This window comes from Gopherus flavomarginatus, chromosome 4, assembly GCF_025201925.1.
Source record: "Gopherus flavomarginatus isolate rGopFla2 chromosome 4, rGopFla2.mat.asm, whole genome shotgun sequence".
Lineage (NCBI taxonomy): Eukaryota > Metazoa > Chordata > Testudines > Testudinidae > Gopherus > Gopherus flavomarginatus.
Window position 1 is genome coordinate 12,905,492 of NC_066620.1, and position 12,619 is coordinate 12,918,110.

The 12,619-nt window shown below is 40.4% G+C and overlaps 1 protein-coding gene across 19 annotated transcripts in view; it reads right to left on the reverse strand.

Moving 5' to 3' along the window:
* Window positions 1–66: 66 nt before the first annotated feature.
* The window catches only part of SEL1L2 (SEL1L2 adaptor subunit of ERAD E3 ligase), a 76,139-nt gene continuing 63,586 nt past the window's right edge, over window positions 67–12,619 (reverse strand). For 15 of the 19 annotated variants that reach the window (XM_050952106.1, XM_050952114.1, XM_050952103.1 and 12 more), the window contains 2 exons: window positions 7,415–7,543; window positions 67–1,975 (listed from right to left, as the gene is read on the reverse strand). In XM_050952106.1, coding sequence (XP_050808063.1) covers window positions 1,826–1,975; window positions 7,415–7,543 — 279 coding nt within the window. In that variant the 3' untranslated portion in view covers window positions 67–1,825. Of the gene's footprint in view, window positions 1,976–5,584; window positions 5,774–7,414; window positions 7,544–12,619 lie in introns of those variants that run through there. The other 4 variants (XM_050952097.1, XM_050952099.1, XM_050952098.1 and 1 more) reach the window with 4 other exon arrangements.

Here is a 12,619-nt window from a genome sequence, read left to right on the forward strand (position 1 = left end):
GTGTGGAGTGTGGGAGGAGGCTCAGGGTAGTGGTGTAGGGAGGGTTGTGGGGGGGGGCAGGGCGGGGAGTTGGAGTGCAGGAGTGATTCAGGGTGCGGGCTCCAGCCCGGTGCAGCTTCCCTGGAGTGGATCCAGGGTGGCAGCGGCATGTACTGGGGCTAGGGCAGGCTCCCTGCCTGCCCTGTCCCTGGCCTCACATCGCTCTGCTCTGGGAAGCAGCTGGCACCATGTCCCTGCAGCCCTGGGTGGGGGGAGGAGGGGCAGAGGGCTGCCCTAGCCTGTGGGTACCTCCCCCGAAGCTCCCATTGGCCCTCTGCCCCTCCCTCCCCCAGGGGCCTCAGGGACATGGTGCCGGCCACTTCCTGGAGCGGAGCCTGCGGCGCCACAGGAGTGGCAATCTCATGGGACGGAGCCAAAGCCCTGAGGGGCTGGATCCAGCCTGCGGGCTGTAGTTTGCCCACCCCAGCATAGACAGGCACTTCTCTAGTTAGAACTTTCAGTATTAATCATCTCCATTTTTAGAGTTTAAGTCTTATCTTGGTTCTCTCAAAGCACATTTAGCCAAAATGTGATATGCAGTTTCCCAGGCTAGGTATAATTTAGAGCTGTTTAAATACTTTTTAAAAAAAAATTCAGCTGTTGCAAAAATAAATGCCTTAAATTCCAAGCAGTTGTTAGAGTGATAGAGTGTCTTTTGTTATAAGACTAGATTCTTTACTTAATGCATGGAAGCTTGGGGTTTTTTTAAGTTAGGGCACAAAATAAAGCAAAATGCATGCTGGGAGATGATTACTTCTGACTTTGTCAAAGACTAAAGGCATCCGAAATCAAAATACAAATGTAATAAGAACCTCTTAAAGAGGAAATACATACAAAGAAATCCATGATCTGACAACTATGATCAATAGGCCTGATTGTGCAATGTTTTGCACTGAAAACGTGTACATATCGTTTTACCTAAGCTTACTGGAATGGGGCATGATCATGGCATATGAGGCACTGCATTTTAAATGGTTAATTTAAGCATATGGCCTCACATTCCTTGTGCATCCGGAATTCACCTTTAAAGTCAGGGGGAGTTCATGGTGTAGAGGAAATACAAGGTCAAGTCCTTGGGAAACTGTCAAGAGTCTGGGGTGCAGTCCAGACTAGTGAAGACTGTCACCTCTCACTCTGTAAGCCGGAGTGCCTCTCAACGCGTTGCTACTGTAGCTCTCTTCCTGGAATGCCCACAGTCAACAAGAAGTGTGCACCATGTCTAAATATTGGGCAGCCCTAGGCCAACACTTTGGATCCTGGAGCCTGCCTGCAATACCACAGACTTCCACTGGTCTCCACCTGACTTGGTTAACAACTGGTAAGGGATTGCCCACTCCCCACAACCCTCAATTTTCTCAAAAATGTGTTCTGAAATGTTCAGCCTTGTCCTGGTACTAGCAGAGGAATGTCAAGGTTCTTTTTTTCCTTGAAAAAGTCAATATTCAACAGTTTGTTGCTTTAACTAGAATTACCAACCAATTCAAATATAGTATTGGATTGGTTTAGGTTCAGGTTCAAAATAAAACAAGTTTATTTAATTACAAAGAGTGCGATTAAGTGAGTACAAGTGTAAGGATTAAACTCGGAAATGGTTGCAAGAGAAATAAAGATAAAGATTATTCTGGTAACTAAACTTAACAAGCTAGACTTGGCTCAAGGTAAAATCACCACGTTTCCATCGAGATGGCTGACCAAATTCCTGACTCAGGGTCTCTCCTCCAAAGTCAAAAGGCTGGTACCTTCATCTTAGGTGAAAGATAACTTGGGGTTTCTTGGCCCCTCTATTTTATAGTCCAATGAACCTTTGAAATGGAGTCTTCTGGACTGAAGGATGCCTCCAGATAAAAGTGTGTTTGTAGCTTGTGAGGTAGGCAATAATGCAAACCGTCTTCCAGGAAGTGGCATGTGACTTCTTCCCCGCTGGAATAGTAGTCTGCTAAAATGCAAATTTTTTAGTTCTGCCTTCTTCACTACAATTGAATGAAAATTATACATGTGATTGTCAATCTCCTCACCCACTGTGATAGTGTGAGGTTTCTCTCTCTCTCCCTGGTTAGCTTGATGGGTCTGTTCACGCAGTATGCAAATACATTCTCATTGTCTTTCAAGGTACTCTGGAAGGAACTCCTGGGTGGGGAAACCACATTCCATTCTCACAGTGGGGTAATTCCTGTCTGGCTGACACATGCATTTTAGCAATGATAATTTGAGTTTATGTCCATAACTTTCCATCAATTGCTTGCACCTACATTATGTGATAAGTGACCCATGAGCTTTTCTTTGACACTTGGCATGACACTTATCAGGTACATTTAATGACATTAGAGAATTAGGGTACACTTGAATTTGAACTGGTTAATCCAGTTGCATTTCATTGCCATCTATCAGGATGCTCCTTGCTCTCTGCCCTTTTCCTTCTCATGTGAGAAGGAAAAGATCTATTTGGTATTCAGTTCATTTTCTTATGCTACTGAATATTTTCACCAGTCCTGCAATCAAGAAGGTTCTGACTAAATAAAAATTCTGATATACTCTAGACTTTTCCATCTCTTAACTTTGTTCCATTACCCTAAATTCTAACTCTCTTACAATTTCCTTATTGCTTAAAAATTTCAGGTGTTTGAAAATCTTTGTCAGGATGACTTTCCACAAGTGACTAGTACTGCTAGGAGGCCTCAATTTGACTGCCTAATTTTGTTGGGGGGGGGGGCCACGGCTCCAAGTAAATGGCAATATGGCGTGGGGTCAAAAGTTTACATTCTCAGGCCTACGATTGCCCTCGGATTGCCCCTCGGGCTAATCAATATGTTCCTTTGAAGCTAGCACGAGTACATGTGTTCATTTATTATTTTTCTTTTGTTCCTTTGTTTATGGTATAAGATGTGATTAATCAAAGGGGGTTTTGTAGTGTGGGTAAAGGATGTAATTAATTAAAGGATCCGGTAGTTAATGAATTGTAAATGATCGATTTTAGCACCTGTGAACATCTCTGTAAACAAGTAGGCTATATAAGGTAGGGAAAAGGATAGTAATCTGTGCATGATTTGAGATTTGTATCTCCCTGCACCTTATTTGATTTCAAATAAAGAGACTTGCTTCTCCACTCCGGTGTGGTCATTGGGGATACGCACACCGGGCAAACAAACCCCAACTGTTGCCCCCTGCAACAATTTGATATCTTTAAAAATTACTCTCTTTTTCCATGGGATAGGTGCTCAGTAGTTTCTGAAAAATCAGGCCCCTTAAGGTGTGTTGAGCTAAGCATGCAAAATTACCAGTCATTTTAGAACTTCTGGGGTTTATTGATGTTTAAGCATTTTTTTTCTAATTGTAACTCATGCAGTAGATCAGTGTCTGTAGGCCATTAATCACTTGATGTTTCTCTGAATGCCATCCAATTTGTTTTCCTTTGTAGACGTGCTCTCACCACTGTGTTGTAAAGAGATTCTTGTTCCCCTGGCCAGTTCAGTAAGTGAGATTTGAGCACACAATCAAAAATCCTACTGGTTGTATTGCCTGTACTGCTTGATTCAGTGCAAGTTCATGTCTAAGGCCATGGCTACACTAGAGAGTTGCAGCGCTGGTGAGGGGGTTACAGCGCTGCAACTTAGGATGTGGCCACACTTGCAAAGCACGGCCAGCGCTGCAACTCCCTGGTTGCAGCGCTGGCTGTACACCCGGTCGAGCCTCGGGTGTAGGGATTCCAGCGCTGTTGATCCAGCGCTTGTCAGCAAGTGTGGACGCCCACCAGCGCTTTTATTGACCTCCGGGGTATAAGGAGGTATCCCAGAATTCCTGTCCACAACAAACCGGAAGAAAGGGAGAGCTCGGAGTTCAGCCAAACTGCTTATTTAAAAAACAAACACAGCTCCTGTTTGCTGAGCGAGCGGAGGCAGGCAGGGGAATTACTTTGGAATGTTCACAGCTGTTTGCTTGAAGAGAGAAACAGCACTCTCACACGGCAGAGGGGGAGGGGGAAGTCCGTGTTGAGCAGTTGCTGATCTGGTCTGACGGGTATTTAGCAGTACATAATTTGCATTTAGTGAATGAGAGAGGAGTAGGGGAAGGGAGTTAGAACTTTTAAAATGATTGAAGGTAGGCACAGTCCTTAGAACTTGCAAGGCAGGGAGCTGAGAACAGTGTCAACTCCAAAAATCCATTCTGTCTGTCTCCTCCACGCTCCCTGTCACATTCCACCCCACCCCCCTCTTTTGAAAAGCACGTTGCAGCCACTTGAATGCTGGGATAGCTGCCCACAATGCACCACTCCCAACAGCGCTGCAAGTGCTGCAAATGTGGCCACACTGCAGCGCTGGCCCTACACAGCTGTACGAACACAGCTGTAACTACCAGCGCTGCAAAACTGTAAGTGTAGACATGGCCTAATTAAAAAAAACCTTCCACTTTTCGGTTTAGTTCATTTTTTATATAATTGTTCTAGCCAATATGTTAGAGTGTTTGCTAATATTGGGAATGTTTGTGTATGTATGCACAGTTATTTGAAAACTGGTCTCATTCATTTAACAAACATTTTATTTTCTATTTTTCCAAGATGCAAGTCCTTTGGAGGCAGATTGGGGATCCCTTATACACCCTTAGGAGCACTTAATCACTGGTGTGGTTTAACTGAAATCAGTGTGACTAATTAGATGAGTATGAGCTCAACAATCTGGCCTTTTATTATTTCCTGCACATATTAACTACGACTCCTAAGAGGGAAGGAAATTACAAAAAGGAACTGACAGAAGTTAGATCACACATCAGGAGCTACTAGTAGCATTGAATAGGAGAAATAGATATGGTGCTCATTTGTTGAAGCCTCAAGAGAGAAGGAACTGGTGGCTTGACAAAACAAGTGAGGTACGTGCAGGACAGATAAAATGATCATACATAAAGAAGTCCTCCCCTGGAAAAATGATTTTCTTCAGTGTCATGCTAGAGGCCTGATCTTCCACCACTGGTGTCCGGGAACATTTTGCCGCTAACAATGAATGCAGGACCAGGCTTTCTGTTAGCTACTAGAAACTCTAGTGAATGTCATGCCTACTTAACTGAGCAATAATCAGGTAGCAAACTGCAGAGAATCTATTTCAGAGACTGAACAATGGATTAATGGCATATTTGGTCTGCTGAACTGGAACAAGTGAACCCATTTGTAGTCATTAAAAACTGTTGGCTGTCTAGCTTCCTACTGGCAGCTTCTTGTTAATTCTTTCTGCTTTCCTTTTGTATGCTGGCTCACTGAGTTGATCTTTTAATATAATTCTTTAAAATAAGCAGTGTAAACAATATTTAAGGAACTTATGAAATAAAGGATTTTTTTCTGCACAACATACTCCTGAGAATTGGGATAGCTGGTTATTTGCTGTGTGTGTTTCCATCAGCATGCAAATGAAAGCTTTTGCTGTACTGACAGGTTTTCATTTCTGTCAGCAAACTATCCATTTTAAATTAAGAACCTAATTTTCTGTAATGTTAGCAACTCTCCCTAGGGCTACACGTATATTCACTTTGTTACATAAGTATTAGAAAGATGTTAGAAAAATGATTAATAGAATTTTTATTTCGAATGTAAAGGAAACTACCAAAAGATTTTCACATTAACATTTTCCCAGTTCTACCTATTTCTTATCAGTAGTACAAGCAAAATAACTATGACTACCAATGCAAACAGATCCCAATGTGGTTGCAGCATGGTGTCCAGTTTTGACATTTTCCAACTTGAAGTAAACTGCTGGGACAGAAAGGGAGAGCTCAGCAATACAGAGAATACTTTTTTATATGCAAAATAGAAGCTATTTTTAAAATGTGTAAAATGAAAGCATTATGCTCTTTTTAATAAGGTTTTAGACACTGCTAGGATTGGTAAACTTAAATCAGGGCAATATGTATAATATAGTAAGCACAGAAGAATAAAGCCTATAATAAGAACATAAAGGCCACACTGGGTCAGACCATTGGTCTATCTAGCCCACTATTCTGTCTTCCGTGAGTGGCCAATGCGAGATGCTTCAGAGGGAATGAACAGAACAGGGCAATTTATGCATGATCCATCCCCTGTCATCTGCTCCCAGCTTCTGGAAGTTAGGGTATATCTGCACTGCAATAAAAAAGCTGCAGCTGATCCATGCCATCTAACTCGGGGTGTAGGGCTGTTTTAATTGCAATGTAGATGCCTGGGGTCTAAAACCCTGTGAGGTGGAAGGATCCCAGAGCTTGGGCTGCAATCTCAGCCAGAACATCTATACCACAGTGAACTAGCCCCTTAGCCCAAGCTGACTGGCGCAGGCCAGGTGTGGGTATCGAATTGCAGTGTAGACATACCCTTAGAGCCTTAGGACACCTAGAGCATGGGGTTGCATCCCAAATCATCTTGGCTAATAGCCATTAATGGACCTATCCTCCATAAACTTATCTAATTATTTTTTGAACCCACAAGTCTATAAAACAGACATTCTGAGTTCACCTGTTTTGGTTTTTTTTTGTTTTGCGTATAGGGCATCTGTAATGGGGTACACAAGTACTGCATGGCTCCAAGGCAGCACCCAGCTTGCTTACTATGCGGAATTCCCCAACAGATTGGGCGGCAGTATAGGGACAGCTTCAGACTACCAGTATTGCATGAAGGAACCAAAATGCTATTCCTAGGAAAATTGGGATTATAGGTTGTATTCCCAAACCTCAGATTCTGATAGGGTTTGGTGGAGTTGTTTCAGAATAGATGATCAGAAGTACTTCCTTTCACTGTGTGAAGTGGAGGGACAAACAGCTGGGTTTTTTAGTTAATAGCTAATTGAGGCATGGGGGAAAGTTAAGGAATCCATTGTGGAAAGGTTTATTATAGCTCAAATCTGTGTCCTGGCAAAAGATGACTGAACTAGTCCCTGGATCTCATCAGCACTACGCCACTCCTGGGTTTTTGGAAGAAGATTGCTTAAGAATAAGCAAGGACTCCCCTTCCTTCAGATGACCATGATGTGCTCCCAGGTCCCGATGAGCTGACAACACAAACTCTGATGCCTTGCATCATAAGGGCACTGTATTTCCACTAAAACTTGGCAGACTGGCGGTCAAACTAAAGGTTTGAGGGGCTTCAAGACACACACACTTTAATTTACAACTAAAATTATAGGTTTCACTTTTGAAGGGTGTTCTCCATTTGTACAAATGGAAATTGCAGTGTGAGGATAGGGAAATAATTTGTATGACAAGTCTTGGATGGTTGGCCTATTCTTACCAAAACAGGACTTATTATGTAATATACCTGGGATCTCGAAGAGGTGCAATAAGCAAATCTAAAAGTATAGAATAAAATGTAAAAAATATTAGAATTGGCCCTGGTGAAGGCTTGTCAGTATGTCCAAATCATACTTACCTTGAAAAGCTGAATCTCACTGAATAGAATCTTAACTTCTAGCTTCATATGTGCCAAGAACACTGGAATAGAAGCATCTGGGCTTGTTTGTGCTGCGAGGTCATACCACCTATTAGCCAAATGTATATCCTTTAAAAAGGGGGAGGAAGGGTGTCTCTTTTACTTAGAACATGTGGAATTTGCTTAGATGAATGTTGTGATACTTTAGCTAATCTTTAAAGCATTTCTACCCTTTGTCTTTTAGGTTTCTGCTTTTCAAGTATTTTTGTACTTACTATATCATAAAGGATATACTAAGCTATAACAATACCTGAAAAGCATAAATATTAGATTACTGTATAATTGTTGGCACGAGATAAAAATGGATTTTGTTAACATTTAATTTGTGGGCCTGCTTTCTACAAACTCATTTTCAACCCCCACAACCTCTCAGTTCATTTGTCTTGTGTATGTAAATGGTCTTCTGAATTCAATAGGAAGTCAAGTTGAAGTCAGCATTTGATCATGGATACTTAAAATTGGCAGTCAGACATTTTTAATTATCTAATTAAGCAGTTATTCTTTATATCTAAAGCTAGAAATACAACAACCCAATTATCTAGTTTACTGACAAAATGTAGTAACTTGATGTATACAAAAATTAGTCCATAAATTTAATGGACAATTTTTTAGTCTTATACTCAATTTTAGCTAACATATTCATGCCATGATGGAACCAGTTAGTAACTTTGCTCCATCAGCTACTTTCTTAGCAGAGCACATTTTGGTGAAATATTTATCTAGTTAATAAAATACTAGAATCTTTTGAAAGGCATTGGTCAAGCTAGGCTTGTCAAGTGTGGCTGCTCGTGCTGCTCATCATGTCTTCTTGGTTAGTTTCTCCTGTTAATTTATTTTTAATAAATTTTGTAAATTTCTAATTAATAATTATTAGTAATGAGTAGAGATTCAGTTTGGATGCTTATCTCAAACTTACTCTGATCTTAGACATCAGGCTGTAAATATTGGTAGTACAGGATTTATTCTACCATTTCCAGCACTCCTTTTTTCCCATCAGGTCAAAAATATTATTCATTCTTAGCTGAACGTGCAGTATTTCAGTTAAAGATAGTTGAATTCATCTTGTCTAACTTAAATACCACTGTAAGGTTTCAAAATTTGTGTTTGGATTCCACTTAGGATATGCTGGAAAAGGAAATGGGTTTTATCTCTAATATAATGGTTCTCAAAGTGTGATCCATGAAGCTGTTATATCACAATGGCATCTGCAAGTTGTCAAACAATTATTTCTTCATGTTTGTTGAAGCCTAGTCAAAGACTCTTTAGAATGTCCAGACCAATGAAGAAACCCAAAGAACAAACGACTCTTTCCACCCTCAAGAGCTGCTCTGTGTCTTTGTCAGCATTTTCTTTGGTGAAAATCCAGTTAACCATATATACATATGACAAAGTATTTCTTTTTTTTTTTTTCTGGTTGTGTTCTAAGCTAAAGGTGATCTGCAATGATTCAAGTAGTGGAGGTTACAGGTAATAAGAAAAGAACTTGTATCAAACTAAGTCCTCCTGCCAGATAGAGCGTAGACAGTACAGATACAGCATGGGCAGAGAGAACCAAGAAGCCCGACAGTTTATGAAAATAATTTGGTCCATCTTTGGGTCTGTCTTTTACATTATTTTATCATGAAACCAAGAACTTTAGTTTTCACAAGCAAGGTGTGGAATTGAGGTTGGGAAGGGAGGTGACCACAAGAGGCTCCTTTTCCATATCATGCAATATTTCTTGTGTAAATTTGAGAACTCCTGTTGGGTGTGTGCAATAAATGCAGCAGAATCATAAAGGAGCTATATTAGGAAGGTCAGTGCTGATCATCTTCTTAAGCTTAATCTGGTTATCTTTCCATCCTATTTATTTTACATTTTAAAACTCTATCTTCATTTTCCCCATTTCCTTTCATTAAGAGTGATATAAATTGGGGAGGCGGTGGGGGGGGAAGAGAAATGAACCTGTCTAACAAAACAACCCTGAAATATATCTGAGATGAGGGAGATGCAGAAGAGGCCTGATTCACCTTTATCTTACCCTAGTACAAGGCAAGAAGATTTCTGGAGAGCATAGGTGGGCCAAATGGGCACTGCTAATGAAAATCTCCAGTCAGAGGCACATGGGGCACACATGCACCTGAAGCAGAGTACCCATAGGGACACTATTCAAAGAAGAATGAGGCTCAGGATGAAAAGGAGAGCTCCATAAAATAAAGGTGGAATAAAGATAGATGTACCATGGTTAGTTGGGGTGCAGAGTGGATTGGGGGGGAAGAAGCAGAAGTGATGCCACTTAATTTCTTAATACATTCTTTCAACGAAACTGAAAAAAACAGATAGATGAGAGCGGGAACTAAACCAAGAAGGAAAGATGAACAGCAGATTTGGGTGAAAGTGATCATGAAATAATATAGTTCATGATTCTAAGGAACGGTAGGAGGGAGAACAGCAAAATAAAGACAATGGATTTCAAGAAGGCAGACCTTAGCAAACTCAGGGAGTTGATAGGTAAGATCGCATAAGAAGCAAGTATAAGGGGAAAAACAATTGAAAACAGTTGGCAGTTTTTGAAAAAGACATTAAGGGCACAAAAGCAAACTATTCCACTGAGTAGGAAAGATAGGAAGTATGGGAAGAGACCACCCTGGCTTAACCAGGAGATCTTCAATGATCTAAAAATCAAAGAAGAGTCCTACAAAAAATGGAAAGTAAGTCAAATTACAAAGGATGAATATAAACAAATAACACAAGTAGGTAGGGACAAAATTAGAAAGGCCAAAGAACAAAATGTGATCAAATTAGCTAGAGACATAAAGGGTAACAAGAAAACATTCTACAAGTACATTAGAAGCAAGAGGAAGACCAAGGACAGGGTAGGTCCATTACTCAATGAGGGGGAAAAATAATAACATTAAATGTGGAAATGGCAGAGGTGCTTAATGACTTCTTTGTTCCGGTTTTTCTCCAAGAAGGGTGGTGGTGATTGGACGTCTAGCATAGTGAATGCTAGTAAAAATGAGATAGGATCAGAGGCTAAAATAGGAGAATGAACAAGTTAAAAATTACTTAGCCAAGCTAGATGTCTTCAAGTCACCAGGGCCTGATGAAATGCATCGTAGAATAGTCAAGGAGCTGACTGAGGAGATATCTGAGCCATTAGCAATTATTTTTGAAAAGTCATGGAAGACGAGAGAGATTCCAGAAGACTGACACTATATTTGCCCTTTTCCAATCTATAAAAAGGGAAATAAGGACAACCTGGGGAGTTACAGACTAGTCAGCTTAACTTCTGTACCTGGAAAGATAATGGAGCAAATAATTAAGAAATCAATTTGCAAACATCTAGAAGATAATAAGGTGATAAGTAACAATCAGCATGGATTTGTCAAGAATAAATCATGTCAAACCAACCTGATAGCTTTCTTTGAAAGGGTAACAAGCCTTGTGGACCGGGGGAAGCGGTAAACATAGTATATGTTGACTTTAGTAAAGCTTTTGATACTGTCTTATATGACCTTCTCATAAACAAACTAGGGAAATGCAGATGGAGCTACTATAAGGTGGGTGAAAAACTGGTTGGAAAACCATTTCCAGAGAGTAATTATCAGTGGCTCAGTATTATGCTGGAAGGGCATAACGAGTGGTGTCCTGCAAGGATCAGTTCTGGGTCCAGTTCTGTTCAATATCTTCATGAATGTTTTAGATAATGTCAGAGAGTACACTTATAAAGTTTGCAGACCATACCAAGCTGGGAGGGGTTGCAAGTGCTTTTGAGGATAGGATTAAAATTCAAAATGATCTGGACAAACTGGAGAAATGGTCTGAAGTAAATAGAATGAAATTCAATAAGGACAAATGCCAACTACTCCATTTAGGAACAATCCGTTGCACACATACAAAATGGGAGATGACTGCCTAGGAAAGAGTACTGAGGAAAGGAATCGGGGCAGGGGGTCATAGTGGACCACAAGCTAAATATGAGTCAACAGTGTAACACTGTTACAAAGAAAGTGAACATCATTGTGGGATGTAGTAGCAGGAGTGCTGTAAGCAAGACACAAGAAGTAATTCTTCCGCTCTACTCTGCGCTGAATAGGCCTCAACTGGATTATTGTGTACAGTTCTGGGCACCACATTTCAGGAAAGATGTGGACAAATTGGAGACAGTCCAGAGAAGGGCAACAAAAGTGATTAAAGGTCTAGAAAACATGACCTATGAGGGATGATTGAAAAACTTGGATTTGTTTAGTCTGGAAAAGAGATGACTGAGAGGGGACATGATAAGAGTCTTCAAGTACATAAAAGGCTGTTATGAGGAGGAGGGAGAAAAATTGTTCTTCTTAACTTCTGAGGATAGGACAAGAAGCAATGGGCTTAAATTGCAGCAAGGGAGATTTAAGTTAGACATTAGGAAAAACTTCCTAACTGTCAGGGTGGTTAAGCACTGGAATAAATTGCCTAGGGAGGTTGTAAAATCTCTATCATTGGAGATTTTTAAGAGCAGGTTAGACAAACACCTGTCAGGGATGGTCTAGAAGATCATACTTAGTCCTGCCATGAGTGCAGGGGACTGGACTAGATGATCTCTCGAGGTCCCTTCCCAGTCCTACGATTTCTTGTATCAACTTTTAAGCCTTGTTCAAAGTTTAATTTAGTAATGGTCTGTTCTTATAAATTTTATTTCTTAAAATTCAAACTGTTATTGAAAAGCAGTCCATAAAAGTAAAAAGTGTAAAGGCTTAAAGATGACACTGTCCCCTTATGGGCTACAATAATTCAGCTTGTTCTGTCTGTATAAGAATGACCAGCTTTGCTCTTAATTTTACCACATTAGTTTATTATTTTCTGCTGATAGAATATCTGCAAGACAACTTGAATCTCCTCAAATTGGCTGATTTTGGGACAAATATGCTGATCTCAAGACTTTGGCATTCATTCACTTTCCACAAGCATTCATGCTGGTCAAACTCAATTTTTCAAGTATTTGCAGTAAGTTCATGCAAAGGGGCATAAACATGGCTGCAGCAGTTTTATTGAAAAATATAACCAAATATTCATGATGCTTTTCACTATTTGCCCTCTCCTAATAATACTTTAGAAAGTACTCTGAATTCCTTAGCTGAAAGGCATTACTATAAGTGCGAACAATGACTCTGCTTCACA